The 24,460-nt window shown below is 46.1% G+C and overlaps 1 protein-coding gene across 2 annotated transcripts; it reads right to left on the reverse strand.

Moving 5' to 3' along the window:
* Positions 1–4,293: 4,293 nt before the first annotated feature.
* Positions 4,294–23,812, reverse strand: OAT (ornithine aminotransferase). 2 transcript variants are annotated; one of them, XM_072628990.1, is made up of 10 exons: positions 23,659–23,812; positions 18,638–18,863; positions 17,570–17,794; positions 17,329–17,424; positions 15,457–15,584; positions 14,710–14,832; positions 9,675–9,803; positions 9,092–9,205; positions 7,616–7,760; positions 4,294–5,164 (listed from the first exon to the last, which is right to left on the reverse strand). In XM_072628990.1, exons 2-10 carry the CDS (start codon positions 18,834–18,836, stop codon positions 5,004–5,006), a joined length of 1,320 nt encoding a protein of 439 aa, XP_072485091.1. In that variant the 5' UTR covers positions 18,837–18,863; positions 23,659–23,812; the 3' UTR covers positions 4,294–5,003. The 2 variants fall into 2 exon arrangements, with proteins under 2 accessions (XP_072485091.1, XP_072485092.1); XM_072628991.1 differs by having other exon boundaries at positions 18,638–18,859; positions 23,659–23,803.
* Between the last annotated feature and the right edge of the window lie 648 nt (positions 23,813–24,460).

Raw genomic sequence — 24,460 nt, forward strand, 5'->3', positions numbered from 1 at the left:
TTGTGAGAGGAGGAAGGAGGCCAGCAGGACAGGACTGCAGATAGGAGAGGTGAGAGGTTATGAGAAGGGGTGACTGGGGTTGCTGTGTGCTGGAGTCCAGAAGGGATGGGACCAAGGGTGCACGTGGGCAGGAGCCACCTTGTTGTCAAGGACTGTGGGAGAGGGAGGAGGAGTGGGAGTGGAGGGATGGTGTCAAGGGGGTTGCAAAGTATGGAAAACACTTCGCAAACCTGACCAGTTTGTATAAATGTCAGCAATTATCATGTGGCCTTGGGTGAATCCTTCCCCTTTCCCCCACCCCCCTGCCTTGGCCTCAGTTTTCTACTCCATAAAATGAAGTTGCCCAAGATGGTCACTGAGGTCAAATCCAGCACTAAATCTATGAACCTCTAGGTCAGGGGCTCTTAGCCTGGGGTCCCCCAAGGCTCCCAAGGGCCCATGGATAGATTTCAAGTGGTCTGTGAACTTGGATGGGAATACACATACACACACACACACACACACACACACACACACACACACATACACACACCCCTTTGGTTTCTTTGTAATCCCATGTATTTTTATTTTATGCACTTAAAAGCTTTATTCGGAAAAGGTCCCAGGCCACTCACCAGGCTGCAAAGGGGATGTAGGACACAGAAAAGATTAAGAAGCACTGGCTGGATGTTTGGTATAGGCAATGAGTGCCAATGAGCAGCTGGACGGAGAACTCGAAAGTGAACAGCAGAGGGCAGCAGAGGGAGTTTTTCAGGGGCAGTTCGAGCCCACCTCTCACTAGCCAGAGTTGGAGCTGCATGGGCACCACCTATGCCTGGGCTGAAAGAGATCTGAGACAGTAATCAGGGGCGCTCAACCTGCAGGCTGAGAAGTCCCAGGGACTGCCCGGAATGGCAAGAGTCCAAGGATAATCAGCATTCACACAGGTCTCTAAAGCTTGCATCTGAACCTCACAGCCACCTCACCAAGTAGCTACTACAGGCACTGTCCTGCTCATTTGACAGATGAGGGAACTGAGGCCTTTAAAAGGTTTGGTAAAACAGAAGACAGCTAGCATATCTTTATAGAGGAGGAAGGGCAGCAGAGGGTACCAGACATCAGATGGTCTGAGTGAGATGTCTGGAGCCAGTGTAGATAACAGAGACGTAGCAACAACCCCTCTACGCATGAGTCTGGAAAGGCAGAGAGAATGGGGGAGGGAAGAGGACCAGGATGGAGATGTAGTCTTATCCTAGACCACTGATTACAGTTCAGTAGTCACCTGTTCACATCTGCACTTCTGCAATCTCCATTTGTCAGCTGTTTAGAAAAGGCAGGGTATGGGGTGGGGTGGGAGAACAGATGAACCTGGAGTCAGGAAGACCAATTAGGAGGCTATGGCAATAATTCACAAGTGGTGATGATTTAGGCATTACTAGGGCAGGGCCAGTGTGAAGGTAAAAAAAGACAGTGTGGGAGACTCCATAACTGACTGAACATAGGAGGTGGGGAAAGAGTCCAAGATGCCCCAAGGTGGTGAACCTAGGGGGAACAGAAGGGGGGGCACCTTCAACAGGAACAGGCAAATCTGGAGAGAAAAGACTAAGTGCCACATTGGACAAGTTGAGCTGAAGACACCTATGGGACATGGTGGAGTCACTCGGCGGGTATTTGACAACGTGGGACTGGATTCCAGGAGAGATTTCAGTCAGTCAGTAAATGTTTACTAAGAGTTATGTGCTAAGCAATGGACAGAAGAAAAGACAAAAGGCCGTTCCTGCACTCAAATGCAGGGCAGGGGTAGAAGAGGGTAACAGGTCATTATGAAGCTGAATGGAAAACTGAGATGGCTGCACTGGGCACTGGGCATCCTCCTTAAATGGAAGGTGTGGGACATCTGCCCTCCACCCTCTCCTATAAGAGGGTCCCTGGGGGGTACTGAGGAAGTGAATTTCAGAGTTAATATCATCTTGCAGCATAATGAGCTTCTGGAGATCATGAAGTACCAAAGGACAGACAATCGAGATATGACTTGACTTGGATATGGAGATTAGGGAGCTATCAGAAAGAATTAAATTCATAGGAGCAAATGAGATGGAGATGAGGAGAAAAATGACCCAGAGCAGGGCCTTGGGAGACATGTCAGCTAATGACTCAGCCAAGGAGAATGAGGAGATCAGTGGGATGATCAAATGTTCTCTGCCATTGAAGCCAAGGGAGAAAAAATAAAAGCATCCAGGAGATGACCAAAGCTCATGGAGAAAGGACAATTGGTCAAGGGTACTTGACAGCACCCGTAACTTTCAACAGCAGTATCAATAAAATGGTGGTGTCAGATTGGGAGCGTTTGGGAGGGAGGTAAGAAGGTGGAGGTAATGATTATATAGATTCCAGGAAACCACAAAATGGAGAAGACAAAAGCTTGACAAGGTGATAGGGGCAGGTTTTTGTTTTGTTTTTAAGGATGGGGGAGAGCTCAGTATCCTTGCAGGAAGCAAGAAGGGAATCAGTTGTTGAGGAGAAAATGAGGATCAAAGAGGAGTGAGGGGGAAATAGGCCAAGGCTCTAGAGAAGACAGGAAGAAATGGGACCAGGGCACAAACTACCTGGTCTTGACAAGAGGGCCACCTGTTCCTCAGAGAGTGGAGTAGAGACAATGGGTGTCAATGTCAAAGGGTTTGAGGGATTCATGGTGGATGGCTTCCATCTTTTTAGGAAACAGACAAGGTCCTCCTCTTTCAAGGGGGACAGAGCTTAAGGAGAAGGGGTCTTGCAGAGTGAGAGGTCCCAGAGCTTCACGTGGAAAGAAAGCTTAAAGTGGCCACATCGTCAGTTCTCCTTTGCCCACAGAGGAAAATGGCATCATGTGAGGTATTAGTTCTGTAGCACCCACTTCTTAAAAGAACTTACCACATATACATTGCATCAGCTAGTTGCAAAGTCTGCCCCTCCACTAAAGGCCCCCAGATAGGAAGGGTCCTATGTTTTGAAGCTGGTGTGCTCTGCTCCACAGGGAAGGTTTTTACTATTGCCAGTCTGGAAGCCATCTGATGAGCAACCACCCAGAGTCTCCTGAACTGTCTGCTGAAAGTGACCCCCCAAAGGCCCAGCTGCCTCAAGCTAACCCAAGCAAGCATGAAAGCATTCCCTTCTTGTCCTCCCATCTGGCAGCCATTTGATCTGACACTTGTCATGCAGGGGGGCAGGCAGCTTGCTTGCCTCCAGACAAGGGTCTCTTCCTTTATCAGCCCTTTTTACAGCTTTCATACTCTGCCACTATGATGCAAAAACCCCTCTCCTCCCTGCTCAAACCTACTTATTTGGCTAAAGGGTTCGATGTCCTTTAAGTAGCTCGCTAGGGTGTGTGGCACTGTGGTAAGATCCAAGTTCAAATCCTGGAGCAGAGACTTCTGAGCTGGGACCATAAGCAAGTCACTCAGTGGGAGCTCCTCTGTAAAATGAGGAGTAGCAGTTGCCTCACAGGACTGTTCAAGGAACAAATAATGCCACACATTAAGGTCTGGAGATCTGTTTGAAATAGCTTAGAGACAAGTCATCATTAATCCCAAGAAAATTAATCTCACTATTTAATGGGAGTTTTCCTTTCTCCCATTCTTGTTCCTCTCCCTCTACTTGGTTTAGGTCCAACTCCTCCCTCCAAGGATCTCAAAGTACCCTCAAAAGTTACTGGCCCAGCCCAGGGAAAAGAGGTTGGGTAGGAAAGAGGGGCAAAGAAATAAAGGGACTATGGGAAGGGAGCAGAGTGACTTCAAAGTCACTCAAATCAATAAGCATTTATCAATGTGACAGGCACTGGGGATGAAAGGAAGCTGGTGAGATGATCCCCATTCTCTGTGAGCTAACACTAAGCCCAGTGAGTCCTAGAATGAACCCTATAGGAAGTCGGAGAGTCAGGCATCCACTGCCTGCTCGGAATACCAGTGTCCACCATGGGTGGGACCAATTTATCAGGTCAAAAAAAGGGCTCTCTAGAACCACAGGCTCATCAGGCACCCCACAGTCCATCTCTAGGCTCCAGGGCTGAATTTTGCCTTTGACAGAGAAGTTTCTGCTCTCCAAAGAGCTCAGGGCCAAAAGAAATGAAGGGGCATGGCCAATAAACCAGGATCACCCGGACGTTGGCACTGTTTGTGCCACTGCTGGATGCTCAGCTCATTGGGCACAGGGCTTTCTCCAGACCGCAGCCCTCCCATCTCCCCCCCAGGCTCTAGAGCTAAAGCCAGCCTTCAGCAGGGTCAATAAATCTAAGGCAAATAGGAGTAAGGTAGCGATGCACTGGTCGGAAAATGAATAGACAGCTTAAATAAAGGCTTTATTTTAGTGTAAACAAAATTTTGAAGCTTCAGAAAAGGCAACAGTTTTAGAATGGCAGATTATAGTGGGCCATTCTCAACACTGCTTTAAAGACAAACAAAAAAAAAAGAGATGGGAATGCCAGGCAAGGACGCACTGCTCAAGTCGAGTAAGACCCAGGGCACACACTCTGGCATTCTCCACTCAACTCCTGCCATCCCATCCTAGCATCAGAAGAACAAGTTTGTGACCAAACATCCCCCCAGATGTGTGCTACTAGACTTTGCAGACTCACTTTAAAGGTAAGCAAATCTTCCACTTGCTCCCCCTGGAGTTAAATGTTTCCAATATAAAAGGTTCTTTGTGTCTTTCTAAAAAGGCAAAGTTATATAAATGCAATCCATACATTACATTTCAGGCTTGGTGGCCAATGCTTCCAGCAATTTCAGAGATGTCAGCACACAAATACAAGCCAGCCATGTAGCTTAGAAAGAAGACAGTACAGTTAACAAAGGGAATCTCTCAGTTTCAGTAAACAGCAAACTGCAGGTGATTCAATTTTTGCTCTATTCTAGATGAACTAAAAAAAAAAAAGTTCTTTAAGATACGTGGGAGTGGATCACGTTCGCCCTGACACCAGAGGCTTTCAGCACATAAACGCACCATCTGCCTTGAGTCAGCCACTAGACACAATGCAAAATGGAAAACCTTCAAAAAGACAAAATAGTCTTGTTGATGATTTCCACCGACTCTCGGATTTCATCTTCCTTGATCACGAGGGGTGGCGCCAGCCTAATGATATCCCCATGGGTGGGTTTGGCCAGAAGTCCATTGTCACGAAGGCGCAGACACACTTTCCAAGCATCCCAATCTAAAGAGAAAACAAAAGCGCAAACATTTCTGTTATCAGTGAGAATTTATGGCATCAGTGAACAAAGTCCACTCTCACGCATTTACAGTATTTCAAGATCAAGATTCAATCTAGACCCTGCTCCATCTCAAGGACAAAGCCCAACCTGCCCTAAAGCATGTGGGACAGGCTGGTGGCCCCCACAGAATCTGGCCAGAGTTCACCTCACCTCATAAGCACATAGACTTTAAAAAGTGACAGATTGAACCACAAGGCCCAGAAAGGTGGAAACACACAAAAACAAGAGATGAGATAAAGACAGAAGTCAGCCAGGATCAAGAGCCAGGGCTGATCAAACAGTATCTTAGCAAACTGGGTTTGCCAGACTCAGATTTGCCACCCTCTCTGCTCCCTTTGGGGACTCACATTTCTACCTCATGATCATACCTCACAGCAAGTACTAGCACTAAACATTCTCTTTTACATGGTTTAGAGGTTTTATACTGTTAAAAACTTCTTTAAAAACTAGTAGAAAAGGAAGAGAGATGAAAGTCTAACTGATTTTAAGAGTGCTATAAAAACAAAATGACAACAGCTTTAAAAAAACAAGGCGGCAGCAGAATTCTTTTCTGAAAATGCTAATTACTGACAGAAGTGATCACAAATTAGAGGACACTACTTCATAAAGCCCCAGTCTCTTCTGGGATTTTATGAAGTTAATGAAATAGTTGGTTGTTTCACAAGTTAATGAAACAGGTACTGGCTAAGAAACAGAGAGGAAGACCAGTGGAATAGGTTAGGTGCTAAAGACACTGCAGTCAATGAGTATAGCAATCTACTGTCTGATAAACCCAAGGACCCCAGCATCTGGGATAAGGACTCACTGTGTGACAAAAATTGCTGGGAAAACTGGATTAACAGTGTGGCAGAAGCTGGGCACAGACCAATGCCTGATACCATACACGAGAATAAAGTCCAAATGAGTACATGATCATGGTATAAAGATTGATACTATAAACAAATTAGTGGAGCAAAGAATAGTGTATTTATCAGATTTATGGAGAATGGAGAAATTTTTGACTAAACAAGAGACAGAAAACATTATGAAGTGCAAAATAGATAATTTTGGTTACATTAAATTGAAAAGTTTACAAACCCAATGCAACCAAGATTAAGAGGAAGCAGAAAACTGGGAAAGAATTTTTCCACTAGTGTCTGTGATAAAGGCCTCATTTATAAAATATAGAGAACTGAGTCAAATGTACAAGAATACAAGTCATTCCAAAGGATATGAACAAGCAGTTTTCAGAGGAAGAAATTAAAGGTATCTATAGTCATATGAAAAAATGCTCTAAATCACTTTTAATTAGAGAGAGGCAAATCAAAACAATTCTGAGGTACCACATCTCACCTATCAGATTGACTAATATGACAAAACAGGAAGATGATAAATGTTGGAGAAGATGTGGGAGAGTTGGAACAGTAATTCATTGTTGGTGGAGCTGTGAGGTAATCCAACCATTCTGGAGAGCAATTTGGAACTATGCCCAAAGGGCTACAAAAATGTGCATACCCTTTGACCCAGTAATATCACTTCTAGGACTGTATCCCCAAGAGATCATAAAAATGGGAAAGGGTCCCACATGTACAAAAATATTTATAGCAGCTCTCTTTGTGGTGGCCAAAAAATGGAAATCAAAAGGATGCCCATCAATTGGGGAATGGCTGAATAAATTATAGTACATGAATGTAATGAAATACTACTGTGCTATAAGAAATGATGAACAGGAAGACTTCAGAGAGAGCTGGAAAGACTTATATGAACTGAAGCTGAGTGAAAGGAGCAGAACCAGGAGAACTTTATACACAGCAACAACCACAGTGTGCGAGGAACTTTTCTGATAGACTTGGTACTTCACTGCAATGCAAGGACTTAAATAATTCCCAGTGGTCTCTTAAGGCAAAATGCCTTCCACATCCAGGGAAAGAACTATGGAATTCAATTGCATACATTCAATAGGAATGTATGCATAGATCCTATATAAAATTGCATACCTTCTCAGAGAGGGAGTGGGGAAGGAGGGGGAGGGAAGGGAAAAATATCTAAAATATATGGAAGTGATGGTAGAACATTGAAAACAAATAATTTAATTTTTAAAATAAATAAATAAAAAGTTAATGAAACAGGATAAGCAAATAGACAAGTAGCAATCAGAAACAAAGCTTCGTTTTACTACAGGTCACCAACTTTCAACAAAAAAATAATCTCAGAATTTTTATGTAAAAATTTTAAAATAAGAGATAACACTCTTTAAGGTCTATGGCTGGGATGGCTCAGCTGTGTTCATTTCAAATACAGCTGAACTTGAGAAATAGTAAGTTGAACAACCACATAAATATCCCCTAAATTTTAGCTCTCCCTGAAGGAAAGTCAACCACCCATGTTCCCATGCCAGGAGCATGTATCCGTACCTTTAGTTTCTCTGATAACGATGGCATTCAATAACCCTTTTCCTCTTACAGCAGTTACAACATCAGAAGGCAATTTCATCAGTTCCTTCCTCAAGATGTTCCCCATCATGTCTGCATTTTTAGCCAGCTCCTCCTCTTCCAAAACCTTTAAAAAATAACCCCCCAAATAAATTAGGGCCCAGACTTTTGAGGATAGTCATGTGGGAGAAGACAAGACAGAAAAAAGAGACAGATATAAAGAGGAACCAGTAAGCTGGCCAAGAGGAAGGAAGGAGGGCTCCCCACCTGCCCCAGCTAAATTCCTCGTCCTCACCCACAGGTCTGGCCACACCACCCTCTGCTGCTTGACAGCCTATGAAGAGAACCAAACTCTGCAGACTCTCCAAGATACCTTCTCACCTCCCAGAACTCCAATCAGCCACCAAACCACACAGCTTTCCCCAAGTCTATGTCCTCACTCCTGCCTCTTCTTTACATGCCTTCCCTTGCCCCCCAGCATTTACAGCCTAAAGACCCAAGGTCTTCCTGTGACCTCTCCCCCAGCCCCACACAAGGCCACAATGCTCTGTGCCCCACTTCTCTCTCCCTGCATACCTTGTTACACTTCTCAACTATTTCTTTGGATTAGTTACTGGTGAGGGCCACGAGGGGGTGCCATGGTGCACAGAGCACTGGGCTTGGAGGGAGACCTCTCTCCCCAAGTTCAAATCTGGCCTCAGATGTATACCAGTTGTGTGACCCTGGGCAAGTCACTTCACCCTGCTTGCCTCAGTTTCCACAACTGTAAAATGAGCTGGAAAAGGAAATGGCAAACCCCTCCAAGAAAACCCCAAGAGGTCACAAAGAGCAGGACACAACTGAAATGACTGAACTACCACAAAACATCCTCCCTCCTAAACTGTAAGCTTTCGGAGGCTAAGGAACAAGCCTTATGTGGCTGTCTGGGACTTGATGTTTGCAGAAAGAACACCAACATTCCTATTTTTTTCACACACTCCCAGCACCCCCATCACCTACAACAGACCCCTTCTATGGCCTACAACTCTTCAGGGTTTCTGGCTTCATATAGAGAGCTGCTCCTACCCACATAAAGTACCTAGAATTTGGTGTGGCCCACGGTGTGCTACTTGCCTAGCTAGGCCCCTCTGATGGTCCCACAAGCAGACTAAGGGGAATCTACAGAAAGGTAAATGGCCTGACACTGCCCCTAGAACTGAGCTGTAGGCCGGAGCTGAGGCCCTAGCGACCTTCTAGAACACTCCCCTCCAAGTCAAGATGGTGGGGCATCCTCACAAGCCAGTCCTGTATCTCCTGTCAGCCCTTTCACATTTTCTACTGCTCGTGCTTAAATTATTTCAATTTCCTTAAAAATAATTTTACTTTAAGACAGCAGCAGGAGCTCCACCTTTGGAAAATTCCCCACATCTTCCAGGTGTGGCAAGGAGAGGAAACCATGGTGGTCAGAAGTGCTCATACCTCTAGGGAGGCCATGGCCACCCGGCAGGCCAGGGGATTGCCTCCGTAAGTCGACCCATGCTCCCCAGGCTTAATGGTCAGCATAATTTCATCATCACATAACACAGCCGATACCTAGAAGGGAAGAAGGCATTATCCAAGTGTCTTCGGCCCCGGTATTCCTGGCATATACTGGTCAAAGTATTTGTGGGTAGGACCAAACATGCAGAAACCACACCTGGCACCCAGGTAAGTTGTGGCCTATTCAATGAACCTTCTCCACTTATGAGCATGCTATCTTCCAGAGACATGAAAGCCCATGAAAGAACTACCAGAAATCATCCATTTCATTCCGAAACTCCCCATCCACATGTCACCATGTTGATTGTCCCTTCCTCCAATCATGAAGAGCAGAAACCAGCTCAGCTCCCATGAATTTTCCAAGCAAAATGTCTACACCAATTAAATTTCACTGTAAACTCTGAAAGACACAACCACCTGCTTGTTCTGGAAAGCATTTGCACCAGATACTGGCTGAACCCAGTGCTATGGTTATCTGCTTGTACGGTTTTAGTGCACAAGGACAGGGGAGGGTAAAGCTTACAGGGTATAAGCCTCCAGAAAGGGCCTTTCCAAGGAGGATGATGTCAGGCCTGACATTTTCGTGATCAACAGCCAGCCACCTCCCAGTTCTGGCTAATCCCGTCTGTATTTCATCAGCAATGAAGAGAACCTAAGAGAAAACAAGTCTGTTAGTTATGGTGCCTGAGGACTCAAAACCAAGCCCAGGTTATCAATAGTTCAATACACATTTGGAATGAGATCTTCCCAGGAGAGCCTCAGGTCAGCTGGGTTACCCCATGTTCCCCAGTGCATTCAGCCATGGCCTGGCCCACAGACAGCACGTTTATCCCACAGAGGTGCAGGGATAGCTAAAAATGCAGAGACAGCATTCAATAGGACCTTACCAGACTAGACCAGTAGGCCCAAATGGGGAAGACAGATGTAATGGGGTACATGTAAAGTCTTACTCTTGGGTTCAAAAAGTCAACTCCAAAGTACAAAATGAGAGAAGGATCAGACAGCAGGATAACTGGAAAAGCCTGGGGGTTCAGGAGGCAGAAAGCTGAGAATGAGCCAACAGCTCTTTGGCTGTTCTACTGCACTGTGCTCCCTGAGGACAGGGGGTAGGGGTACTTTTGTGTCCTCAGAGCTTAGCACAGGCACTTAGTAACTGCTCATTGACTTGACCAAGTCTTATAACATAGCTGTACAGTCATTCCCTAATTGATGGAATCTCATCTTGCCCTGTGGTCTAAGCCCAGCAAGGGAACTGCTGGGAGGAAGAAAGGCTATGGATCACACAGTCCCTTTTCACTGAATTCTAGAACGAGACCACTACAGCATACTCACTCACCAAGGCAGAGGAGGAGCAGCAGCAGTGCACCTACCTGCCCCAAACCTGTCACGCTGCTCCTGCTTGTTACCTTGCAGATTTACAGGGTGGGGAAGTGAAACCCGAGAACTCTTCCGCTCAGAGGCATGGGGGTCTGAAGTCAGAGCCTCTGGCTGCTGGCAGATGGGCATGTCCCTCAACTATCAAGTGTCTATAATCCCAAAGATCTTTGGATCCCAAGGAGCTAGAACTGTTCTTCTGCAGCTTCACTGATTTTGTCTTTACAAGAGCCTTCTAACCATCTACTTTATCTTGTATGATAATCTCTAATCCTTGTTTGGCTAAGAAGATCCCTAGACAGGCAGTGAAAGGGAAGTGGTAAGGCAGAGAATTCCTCACCAAACAAAGGTTAGAAGTTATCAGCAAAATCAAATTTATAAGAATACAAATCATTTCCCATCTGATAAAATGGTCAAAGGATATGAATAGGCAGCTTTCAGATGAAGAAATTAAGTCTATCTACAGTCATAAGAAAAAATGTTCTACATCACTATTGATTAGAGAGATGCAAATCAAAACAACTCTGAGGTACCACCTCACACCTAGCAGATTGGCTAATGTGACAAAACAGAAAAATAATAAATATTGGAGAAGATGTGGGAAAACTGGAACATTAATACACTGCTGGTGGAGTTGTGAGCTGATCCAGCCATTCTAGAGATCAATTTGGAACTATGCTCAAAGGGCTACAAAATAGTGCATACCCTTTGGCCCAGCAATACATAACACTACTAGGTCTGTATCCCAAAAAGACCACTAAGAAGGTAAAAGGCCCTATTTGTACAAAAATATTTATAGCAGCTCTTTTTGTGGTAGCAAAGATTTGGAAATTGAGGGGATGCCCATCAATTAGGGAATGGATGAACAAGTTATGGTACATGAATGTAATAGAGTACTGCTGTGCTATAAGAAATGATGATGAACAGGCAGACTTCAGAAAAACCTGGAAAGACCTGCATGAACTGATGCTGAGTGAAGAGAGCAGAACCAGAACACTGTACACAGTAACAGCCAAATTGCATGATGACTATAACAGACTTAGCTCTTCTCAGCAATACAATGATCCAAGATAATTCCAAAAGACTCATTACAGAAAATGCTAACCACATCCAGAGAAAGAACCATGGAGTCTGAATGCAGATCAAAGCATACTATTTTCACCATTTTTGTGTTTTTTCTTTCTTTTCCCTTTTGTTCTGACTCTTCTTTCACAACATGACTAATGTGGAAATATGTTTAATGTGACTGTATATGTATAATCTTTATCAGATTGCCTGCTGTCTTGGGTAGGGAGGAGGGAGGGAGAAAAACTTGGAACTCAAAATTTTACAAAAATGAATGTTGAAAACTATTCTTACATGTAATTGAGGGAAAAAATACTATCATGGAAAAAAACTTCTCAAAAAAGAAAGGAAGAAAGTTCTTCTACATTTGCTTTTTGGAAAGAAAAAAAAATTATCAGCACATTTAAGGGGGATTATTTTGACTAAATGGCTCCATGAGATAAAGCTTCCCTCCTTTCTGCCAAATTTTTTTCTAGCTGTCCCAGAAATTTTGCTGAATAACAAGGTCTCCCCCCAGTTTCCCAAAATATTTTCCCCCCAAACCTCCTAGGTGTTCATTAATTAGGAAATGGCTGAACAAGCCATAGTCTGGGCCTATAATAGAGGGCCAGTGTGGTGTTAGAGGGCTAGAGGGAAGCCTCACAAGGGGCTACTGCCAAGAATGAGATCCAACCCAGCATTTCTCACCCCAGGAATGGCTGATCACACCCTCCCCTTTTGGAGCCCTAAGATACACAGCTACTGTGCGTGTGTGCTCATCCTTCTTTGCGGAAGAAGACCATGCCATCAGAGAAATAATGACATGACTTGCATTTGACTTTGTTTTGAGTGAGGGAGGGCTGTGCAGGTCACCAACCTCACTTCTCCTCCAGAACCCTAGCAAAAGAGACAAAGAAGAATAGGATACATTTATATAACCACCTCCTAATATGAAATTCTATATATTTTAGTCATAGGAACACTAAGGAAACCCCAAGGACAGAGAGGAAAGCTATATGGGAGAAGCATGGTCAGACCCCAAAAGTCTGCCTCTTGGGATACTCTGCTTCCCCATGTCTAACTTGTTGTCAAACACCTCTCCCACCTAGACACATGCCATCCCCTTGCACTCATTTCCTCTCATTCCTGATCATCCAGCCCTCTGGTCACCCAGGCTTGGAAGGGACCAGTTACTTTGTCTTTCTAAAGCAATTCTCCCTTCCCTAGTCAGCTACCAGTCAGCATTATTCAATAATGAGCCTTGCACCCAGGTGGTGTGCCTGGGGCCCACTCAGTTCTCAAGTCACATTCTGATACAGGGAAGCCTGCTACAAGAACACAAACCATAAGAACCACCCCACATGCTTTTAGTGCCAAGAATCCAACAGATTAAATGTTACACAGCATCTGGACAAGACCTCAGAAGCCACTGAGTCCAAAAAGCCACAGTAAACCCTCTTTTCCATGGGAATAACCAGAAGAAAGAAATGTGGGGATTTAGCCCCAGCCCCTCAGTACCAGTTCGGTATCTCTCTCTCTCCCCATCTGTTAAATGGGGCTAAGATATCTGCTTTTCCTACCCCACAGGACTGAGGCTCAAACCAGAAAATGAATCCACATTTGGGAACCAGTTTCTGGGCTGGGCTCTGGGAACACATAAAATGGAACTATCCTTGCTCCTGAGGAGCTTACACAACCAACACCCAGGCATGTGCAGACTAGATGCAGAGAAATGAAATATAAAGCAGTTTGGGGTCTGGTGAGAGGCTGAATATCCCCAAACTGTGACAGGGGTGAAGGAATCCCAGGGGACAGATGTCATGGGATATATGAATGGAAAAGAGAACAAAAGGAGCCCAGACTGCACAAGGCTAGGTCACAGCTGACATCGGTCCAGTGCTGCCATCATGTTCAATTGCTGAACCAGAGAGACCTGGATTCAAGTCCAGCCCCTAACACATCCTGGCCGAGGCCCTGGGCACATCAGTCAATGTTCCAGCAATCCTCTCAGACACTGAGGGGCAGAACAATCTGTAATCTGTGCCATGGAAGGAGTTTCTCACCCTGAATTCCAATGAAATCAAAGGACGGATAGAGGAAGTGGGAGTTTTCTCCCCGAGCAAACACTTCTCCCCTCTGGATTCTTCCTTTTGCCCTGTGGGATTAAACAACATCTCTCTCGGCTCACTCTCTTGTTCTTCAGCTTAAGAGACCCCCAGGTCCTTTGGTCAGCCTCATTTGCCAGGGACTCCCCTCCTGGGGGCACTTGCCAGCACCATCAACAAACTTCCTGAAATGTTAATGACCCCCCACCATGGGCCTGACCAGGGCCAAAGGCTGAGTCAGCCCTCCCTCCCACTTCTCCAGAATAGACATCTCTTCTCTTAGTGCAGCCCAAGACCTTGTGAGCTGTTCAGGCTGCCAGAGCACAGGGCACCTCCTCTAGGGCTGATCAGCCTCCACACTGTTTTCAGACTCTTGTCTAGCCATGTGCCACGTCTGTCATTCCCCACCCCGACCCGGCCCCAACTTGTAAAAAGCCAAATTGTTTTACCTTAAAGCAATCACAAAACAAACCTCTACCACTAACCTGGGTGCCAACTTCATAACCACAGAATTAACTTGCTGGGTAGTAGGTTGGGGGGAGGGGTCTATTCTGTTTTTTACATCTCAAAAATAAGTCTCTTTGGTCCACAAAGTGATAGAAGTTTTAGTGTTTCTGGGATAAATCAATTCTCCTTCTAAGACAAGGCTAATCAAGCAGAAAGTCTCAATAAAAGTCAAGGAAAGAACACATTGAACCTCACTAAAGTCAAGGATCTCTCCTCATCTCAGTCTTAAAACAGGCGTGTCCTCCAATGCTGAGAACAAGTGTCTAAGCACTGTCTACAGCCATGCCTCACTCACAGCAGCCTTGGCTGGTCAGCTCGAGGGCACAAGCATCCTTTAAGCATCAAGGGGGCAGAAAGGGGCACCTTCAGACTCTCCACAAGAGCCATCCTCCTGAGGACCCCTGGAGCCAACCTCCTTCCTTCCTCTATGTGGGGAAGCAGACAGGCCTGGTCCAACCCACGGGCCCGCACTGACCATTACCCTGGCCCCCAACAGAGGACTGTTGGTCCTCAATCAGTATTTCTCACCTGGAACTTGGTGCAGAGCTCTCTCACTCCAGAGAGGTAGCCCGGATCAGGGACAATGACGCCAGCTTCCCCCTGAATGGGCTCCACCATGAAAGCAGCTACATTGGGATCCTGGAGGGCTCGCTAGCCCAAAGAAGGGAGAGGAATGAGGAAGAATCATTACATGGCCACTCTCTACTTACACAAATGGCACCAGGCCCATTTTCCTAAGAAACTGGTGGTCAATTCAAAACTCTCCCTAGTTTCCCAAAGTACTTCAGAGAAACTCCTCTTTCTCTCTGATCCTGGGTCAGAAGGGTCCATGTGCCCCAGAAAACTTGGTGGTGAATGAATGTTACAAGATCAATCTTTCTGTCCTACAAACAGATGCTGAGTCATCTGCCAGGTCCTTCAGGAGCCCGCCCTGCCCCTAAACTGGATTGTGTGGTACAGGTGCTGCCGTGACTCACATAACACATGGCCATCTAAAGGCCCTGACCCACAGGCAGCAGCTCCTGATGCACAAACTCCTACAAGGAACTTGGGAAAGGTAACTGAAGAGCCTCGTTGGGCTGCTGTCTGAAACAGCAGAGCTCAAAGCTCAACCTCTGGCCTCATAACCACCCCGCCAATAGTTTAGAGAAGATTTTACCACCCTAAAAAAGGCTGAGGAACTGGTCCTACCCAAACAGCCCAGTCCTTCTCCTCAAAATGACCCAAGCACTTCAGACTAAAACCGCTAGGAACCACAAGGAACAGCAGAAATACCTCAAGGGCAGGTAGGTCATTGTATGGGATGATCTCAAAGCCTGGCATAAATGGCCCAAAACCTTCATAACTTGATGGGTCAGTTGAAGTAGAGATAGCAGATAATGTTCGACCCCAGAAGTTTCCAGCTGCAAAGAAAAACAGAACCGATTATTGCAACCAAATCCAAACATTTAACAAGACAATTTCTCCCCCCTCCCAAAAAAATCCTAAACAATTTAGGTAAAAAAAAAAATCCAAATGTCCCAATGAATAAGGAATCTAGTAGCAAAAGACAATTAGATTCAAAGAATATATCCCACCAAATGTAAATTGTTCAAGGCATAGTTTTCTCATTTCTTCAAAAATCTTCAAAATCTTTCAAAATCCCATTTCTCAGATCTATGAAATACCACAATGTTCCCTCAAATTCAAAATCCTGCTTTTTTCTTTATTTCAAAAATCCACTTTAAAATGGCTTCCAAGTGGCTTTGAGAAGACTAGCAGTTACTCGACCACAAACCTGTCTCCCTCTGGCCTTGTCTTCACTACCCTTCATTCCACACCAATGCTCCTACTGAGCAATGGCCAGATCAGGCTCTTCTGTCTCTGGGCCCACTGACTCACCAGCTTCTTCCAAAACTTAGGTGAAAACAGTTTTGCACCTTTTGAGAATACTGAAAAGGCTGGATGCAGTCTGTAGGCATAAAAAATCAGCACACCAATGGTTTTGCTTTTAAAACAAAAGATCATTCCAATTATGTGGAAAAGTTAAAAAAAGTTTTTAAAAATTCTCTAAGACAACTCTTCTTTATTGAAAATGCAATTCCAATAGTGATTCTGACTGGGACATTAGTCCCATTCTGAATTTTATAAAGACTATAAAGTCTACAAACCCTACACTAACCACAGATGAATTCAGATTTACTGTCAGAATCGATTTTGACTTCATAGTGAAAGAAAGCTTGAAAAACCAAACACCTAATATTTGAACACTGATAAATAGTTGATAAATAATCTCAAAAGTCAAACTAAGTAATTAATGGTTGGCCTTTCCAAACAAAAGAAAATTTGTCGATGGCATCTAGTAATCGCCACCAAAACAGCAGGAAATTCAGTCCTTAAGAAATACAGGTATGTATCAACGGGGTATAGAAAGTTATCTTGCCCTACAACCAAAGGGAAGATGGGGATAAGGAAGGGAGGCATGTTAGAAGGGAGGACAGATTCGTGATAGGGGTAATTAGAATGCTTGGAGTTTTGGGGTGGTGGGAGGGGAGAAATGGGGAGAAATTTGGAACCCAAAATTTTGTGGAAATGTATTTATAAAAAAAAAAAAAAAGACAATTCAGTCCTCAGAAGACTCTGGGTCTCTCAACAACCTTGACAAAAACATGGCGAAACCCCAAACCCAAGTGTTCTAAGACAGTTTAGCCTTGGAGATAACAGGACAGGCTTTGACTGAGCCCCATCACCCTAAGTTCAACACTACACCAGCCACCACGAGGCCTCACCTAATCCTTCACTGGCTTCTTACTGCTACTGGAAAGTCAAGGTTATTTGAAGCCTAGTTTAGAGAACTGACAAGACTACACAACAACGCAGCTAATTACTGACTTCTTTCAAAGTTATGGCTCTAATGAAAATTAGTCACTCATTTCAAGCAGAGAACATAGGAAATTTTTCTTCTGAAGTGAAATGGCTTATAAAATGTATTTTGGGGATCTCTATTTTATGGTTGAAAATGAGATTACCAGACAGCATCTAGGGTAGGCCTACAGTTAACTGGTAATGAGGGGAAATTTACCAAATATGTCATGTACAAAAAAGACACTTCAGATTTCTGAAAATCACTGTTCCCATCCATAGTAATAAAGACTGAGCTTTACATACCTGCAAAAATAATCTTTGCTTTATATTTCTGAATGCCTTTCACATTGTATGCCCATTTTCGAGCTAATTTGCAGGCAGTTTCTCCAGCTTCCACCCCTTTTCATAGGTTTAAAAAGAAAAAAAAAGATTTTCATTAAGTTCCCATCAATTCAGCCAAAAACTAAAAATAACTTTCTCATCATAAAACTCTGCTACATCTCCTTGGGTATTTGACAAAGCCCCTCCCAGTTAAAGGATTTACCTGTATTCATGGGCAGAACTTTGTTGTAGTTGAACAACTTCGTGACATACTCTTCATATTCACCAAGTACACTGTTATAGAAAGCTCTAGAAGTTAAGGTTAATTTATCAACTTGACTTTTCAGGGCATCCACAATTTTGGGGTGGCAATGTCCTTGGTTCACAGCACTGTAAGCACTCAGGAAGTCAAAATATTTTCTGCCTTCTACATCCCATACATAAATGCCTAGAAGAGGAAGATTATTTTACAAGGTTACCAGAAAGCGTGGAACCCCCAGTTATGGCACCAGACCCATTGTTCACAGGAGGCACTGAGTTTGGTTTTAGCTAGACTGGGGCCTAAAATATGTATGAGGAATTTGTCTATCAAACTCAAACACAAATCAACAAGGAAGACATAAAACCAGGTGGGTCATTGATAAAGGACGTCACCTTCCGATGTAGTGTTAATAAGATGACAAGGCAACAAGCTTATGGACAGAGCTGTGGTTATTAGCACATGCACTGATACACCAATAAAAAACACATCTCTTTTCATGTAACAGACACATTCCGGAGAAGATGCTGGTATCTTTATTTGAAAAAATAAATGGGCTAAGGCTGTGTCATAGTACTGGAAGCTCCCCAGTGAGGATGGTGGTGGGGCAAGTAGGGAGTATAAGCACAGAATGCTGGCTGGGGGGGGGGGGGGGGGGGAGGAAGGGGGATGGCCCAGGGCCTGCAAGGCTTCAGGGAAATGAGGGATGCCAAGAAGCACTAACCCCGAACCCAAGAAGGAGCAAGCTGAAGCAATGGGACAAATACAACAGCCCGCATAACTGGAGTTCCAAGCTACAATCCTACTTCAACATAAAAAGGCAGAAGGGTGACCTGGATGAACAAAATCCAGCTTTTAACCTACAACCAAGAGACCCTAGATGGAACCCCTGATGATTACAATGAAGTGACCAAGGTCCCCCTGCCCTTTTCACCTAGACCACCACCATCAGCACCTGGAATTCTCCCTCCAGGAGCTGTCCCACTCAAAGGGAGGCCACAGTGCTGAGACCAGGGCTAATCTGATATGTACCTTTTCCTCTTTCCAGGGCTACAGGTAAAGGATGGTAGTTGTGGGCACCATACTTAGCTTCTCGTTCATATATCTGCTCTGAGGATGGAGGGCCCTGGATGGTTTTTTTGGTTGCGACTGATGCAGCTGAAGTCACTGAGGAGTGAACACCCCGACGAAACACAGCAAGGGTTTGCAAGGTTGCTAGTTTGGAAAACATTTTCTATTTCTGAAGAATCAGGCCTTCCTATGGAAAAAGAAGACATTAAGGACCACCAGCCTACCACCATATTCCTAGGAATTTGTTATGGAACTCTAATTCCTGCTGTGCAATATTAGCACAAGCATAACTTCAGTCATCCCAAAAGTCTACGCATCAGAGAAGCCCTCAGAACTTCAGAAGACAAAAAAAGGGACAGATAGAGGCACACTGAACAAAAAAAGGCCTCCACATGAATCAGGGTGGAAAAGCTTTCTGAAGATTGTATTAAATACAAGAACACTTGCACAAAGACTGGTTTGCAGATATTCCAATAAAACCTGAGGGCCAAGTTAAGCCAGGTACAATGTCTCTCACATTAACCTAATTAATTCGGATGAACTATTATCTAACCAGTGTCCAAAGTCAAGGTTATCATACTATTAAATGTTATTTATAATAGGCACTTACATGACCAAAGACTCATTTACAGTTGGGTCATGGAGGGGGAAGGGAACAAACATTTATCTAACACCTACTATGTGCCAGGAACTGTGCTAAGCACATCTGATAAATGAAGCAGAGTGGACCCTGTCCCTCTCCCCTCCTCCACACACGCATGCACAGGCATAAGCACAGGCACACGCACACATGCATACTCACACTCAAACTCCAACAGGTGTATACCTGTCTCCTCCAGCACTCAATGCAGACTTCTGGGTTAGAATTAAAAGCCCTTCCTTGGCTCCAGCACACATTCCTCCTCCAGCTCCATCAGCCTTTTGTCCCTCCTCCCCCTTCCCCCCCCCCCCCACACCACACCTAGGCACAGGCCCTCGGGCCTTTGATGCTTCTCCCCCTCATAGTTGGCAGTCCTCACAATTCCACTTTCTGCACGCAGATTTTCAAGTCTCCCCCTCGGCTGCTGGAGGTTTCCCCTAAGACCACCTTCTGTTTTTTAGCTGCAGGTATATGGTTATCAGTGCCCCAGTTAGGATGGGAGCTCCTTGAGGGCAAGGAAGAAAAGTTGTGCATTTCCTTGAATACCTCTAGGGCTCCCCATCAGTTCTTAATAAATGCATATTACCTGAATGAATCAGGGGTTGGGTTTAATTCCCTACTCAGTTACTGGTCTTTCTGGGCTTCAGTTTCCTTCTCAGTTAAAATCAAGGGACAGAACCAGACACTCGGGCTTTAACTAGCGTCTTTAACTAGCCCCTTCACCTCCTACGCCACAGGGCTGCCGGATACAAAGCACTGCAAAGCCAGATACCAAAGGGAGCCATTACCACCCAATTCACTTAAGAAGCTTACCTACAGGAGTCTTACATCAATGCTATTTATACCATTAGACTAAATGCATTAGGACAGGGACAGAAACCACTCTCTGGTGCTAGCTTTGAAAAGCCAGAAGAGAAAAAGAGCCAGAATTTTAAATAATTGCCATCTCAATACAGAACCTTCTCAGGCCAGTGATGTTCCCCAACACCCAAATCTTCCAAGGAAACACAAAAGGAAGCAGGAAAAAAAATCTCAAGCTAATTTTTTTTAGAATTTGCACAAAAGGCTGAATCATAAAGAAGTGTGTACGGTTCTGTAATTTAATTCAGTACTCAGCCTGAAATAGTACAGTACTGTCCACAAATAGAACACACGGGCCCTCTGCATCTTCCTAGGCAATCTTTGTGACCTGGGCGCTAGCATTCTGGGAACACCCCTTTCCAAATTAGCTAGAGTCGGGACATCCCCCTAACAACAGGCATATGATCTCTCCTCACATTGGCCACCTATTGCGAGCCCTTGGGTTCTGTTGAGCACAGCTTCATCTCCACAGCATGAAGGCAGACACTAAAACTTAAAAAAGATTCGAAGACCAAACTCAAGGTCCTTAAATCACTCTAAAACAAGTCAACATTCACCAACATCCCACCTGAAGGGCGCTCTTCAGTCTGAGGGCCCTGTCTACCTCTCTCTCCCTCTGTCAAACATTAGCTTATTTGGGGTCCACCTCTCTAGAAGGCTAGTCTTCTGTTGACAGGAGTCCAGATTCTAGCTAAACTTCAACTCCCACAGCGTCACAGACAAGCAGCATCAGTTACTACTCCAAAGCCATTGGCTCCGAGGAGCCAGCCTTCCCAACACCCTCACCACACCCAGACACATCTGGCTAGGGTTTGGTCATCGAGGTCTCTGTCCAGTTTATATCGGAAATGCTGACGTGTTCTGGCTCGCAGACTGATTTCAACATATTAATACTGAAAGAAATCTATCTCACAGAATGTGGTTCATTTTAGACTTTTTTAAACCTTAAAATGATAGTCAAGATCCCTACATAAAATACTAACTGGGATAATCTAATGGGAAAGAAGCAAGAATGGAAGAGTTGTGTGTTGCACAAAGGAGAAGGTCTGGCCTAAAATGCTGGAAATTCTATCAAAGTCCAGGCTTTCGTTCCAACTCCCCATTTATCATTAAGTAGCTACCAGGCACATTGCTACCTGTGGGGAGGAAAGATGAAAAAGCAGCTTTGGCCCTTAAGCAATTGATCATTTTCAAACACCTTAAGATGATCGTTTTCTTGTAGAAACTTAAAATCCACAACAGGAGAGAAAAAAGACCCAGTCTAAGATGCAGACAAACCAGGCCATCCTCAAAGTCCCCTCCTTGGCCCTGATGCCCAGCTTAGTCTCCTTCCTCCACCTCCCAAAGACAGTTTAGTCAGGGATGGGGCACCTGCAGCCTCAATGCCACATGTGGCCTTCTAGGTACTTGAGTGCGGCTTTTTGAGTGAGTTCAAGTTTTACAGAACAAATTCTTCTATTAAGGGGAATTGTTCTGTGAAGTTTGGATTCAGTCAAGAGGCTGAACTTGAGGGCCTAGAGGGCAACATGTGGCCTCAAGGCCAAAGGTTCCCCACCCCTGGTTTAACCAAAAAAGGTGACTATTAAGCACCAAAAGATGCTTTTGATCAAAGGAGAGGAGGAATGATTGTTCAACTGTTATTTTGATTTGCTAAAAGCTCTGATGTTTTCGAGGATGTTAGTACAGCTATTTCAAGACTCGAGACTTTCATACAATTGGAAATGGGGATAATCAGAATCTGCCACTCAGGCTTGCTGTGATAATCCAAATGAGATCTTTATGGGTAAAGCCTTGTGAAAACAGTACAGCTAGCATGGGGCAGAAAGGCCAACTATGATTATAATCAGTTTTCTTGTACAATGGTATTATTGTAGGCGAATTCAATTCCACTTTTACCTTTCTCATGGGCTCAACAGATCAATGATAAGTGCCTACTATGTACAAAGAACACTGCGTGCTAGGCCATGGGGAGGAGCCACAATACTTTAATAACTTTATAATAACAACTTTAATGACTTGGGTACCACACTTACTTAAAGGTTCACTGAAAGCCCATCCCTTCCTCCAGCCTACCTGGTAAGTAAATGGTTACTGGCAGTCTGTTACGTTTTGAAAGGGGATTGCCATGATCTCCCAGGAAGGTAAGGTCTTGGTCTCCTACCTTAATACAATATTTGATTCACTAAACTAAACCACAAAAGACAAAACAAAGAAATTGCTTTGTGAGAGGTCGTCCTTTAAGATGTCCTTCAAGAATCTAAGACAATTCCAAAGGACCCATGTTGGAAAGTGCTTCCAAGATGCAGAGAGAACTGATGAAATCTGAGTGAAGATTGAAGACGTTTCTCACTTTATTTTTCTTGGGTCTGTGTGTGTGTTTTCTTTTGTAACATACCTAGTATGAAAATACCTTTTGCCTGACTGCACATATATAATTGATATTCTAGGAGTGGGAGGGAGACAATTTGAAACTCAAAATTCTTGAAAATGAATGTTAAATGGTTTCATATGTAATAGAAACTATTTAATGAAATAAAATTATATATTTAAAAAATTTTAAGTTGTCCTTCATGGGTCAAGAGAACACACGAACAAAGTTTTGGTAGAAAGGCATCGTAGGGCTGGGTCTGGCAAGAGCTCTAGCCTACAGTGACAAGAGTGACCAGGGTCAGCTCCTGGTCCAGCCTGGGTCAGCTCTCTGGGCGGGGTTGTGGATCCCACGAGACAGTGGCAGAAATACTCCTGTCGCTCCTTGTCATCGGGTCAGTGGGAGGTTGTTAACTACTCCAGGTTTCTGGGGTCTTCCTCGTGTCCACCGGACGAGACCCCCAGAATCCGGGAAAGGGTCCGGGTTTGCCTCCACGATGAGCCCAAGGGGTCCGAGCAGGTGAAGGTCCCCCCCACGTCCTGACCCAGGGACACGAGCACACACACTCGGCAAACCCTCAGGGCTCTGGGAGCCTCCAGGAGCGCCCTCCCACCTCACGAGCCTCCCAGAACAGCCTCTCCCTTCTCTCCTTCTCCCCATCTGCCTCTGTCCCGCTCCTCTCCCCATCTCTCTCCTCTCTATCGTTCTCTGTCTCCCCTGCACCCCCTCTATCTCTCTCCATCTCTCAGTCTCTGTCTCCATGTCTCCCCTCCTGGCCCTGGGCCCGGCTCCCGGGCCTCTTTCCTAGGGCGGCCCCGGCCCCGCGCGCCCTAACCAGGAGGGCGGTCGACGCGCGTGGCCCGGAGTCCAAGGGCCTGGGTTCCAGTCCTCCGTGGGACGGCCCCGGGCCAGGACGTGGCCAGGGGCAGGGCGAGGCCTCGGGGCGGGGGCCGGGGCAGGGCCAGGGCCTCGCCCGGGGCCCGTTAGGGGCTCGGCCGGGAGGCCTAGAGGACCCGAGGGAGGACTGCGCATACAGTAGGCGCCTCCTCCGTGCTCGGGGCACACCCGCCCGGGCCGCGGGTCGCAGCCTCAGCCGGGGCCTGGCCCCCATACCTGACAGGGGCTCCCGACGGGCGGAGGTGGAGGCGGAGGCGACACGCGGCACAGGCGGCGACGACGACAGAGCGGCCGCGGCGACGTCACGGCAGCCCTATAGCGCCGGCCCGGCCCCGGCTCGGCCCCGCCCCGGCTCGGCCCCGCCCTCGGCGCACGCCCTCGCCGTCCATTAGTCGCTACCGGGATCTCGGCCAATAGAGGAGCAAGGTCCCGCCCCCACCCCGCCCCTCCGGGCGCCCCGCCTCGCCAGCATCCTCCGGGTCCTAGCGTCCGGCTTTTCCTGATGTCCCCTGCACCGCGGCGAGCCCTGCGGTGTGGGAGGTGGAGGGGGGCTCTATAATTCCAGACCGCAGGGAGAAAGAGAGGCCGGGCCAGGCTCTCCAGAGGAGGGGGCGCCTAAGGGCGGAGCCCTAGGGAAAGGGTTTGGCGTGGGGGAAGAGCGAGGGCGTCACCGCCCCGACCTGGGTCTCAGGTTACCGCCCGGAGGAGAAAGGGTCCCGGCCCCCGTTCTCCCCCTCCACGGCTTGTACGCTACTCTGTGCCTTCGGCTCTGAGCCTGTCCTCCAGGGCTCCTCTAGGACCACGACATCTGGCGCACCGCAGGTGCGAGATAAATGCTTCTGACCTAGAGAGCGAGACACATTTCCTGCGGGATCCGGCTCCGCACAATAACCCCTGGGGTCCCTAGGCGTCATCCCGACCCCCCCACACCCCCACATCCCTCCACCCCCTCCCACACCCCCCACACACATCCCCACCCCTCCACCCCCTCCCACCCCCCACACCCCCAAACCCCCCC

The sequence above is a fragment of the Notamacropus eugenii genome, chromosome 1, assembly GCF_028372415.1.
Source record: "Notamacropus eugenii isolate mMacEug1 chromosome 1, mMacEug1.pri_v2, whole genome shotgun sequence".
Classification (NCBI taxonomy): domain Eukaryota; kingdom Metazoa; phylum Chordata; class Mammalia; order Diprotodontia; family Macropodidae; genus Notamacropus; species Notamacropus eugenii.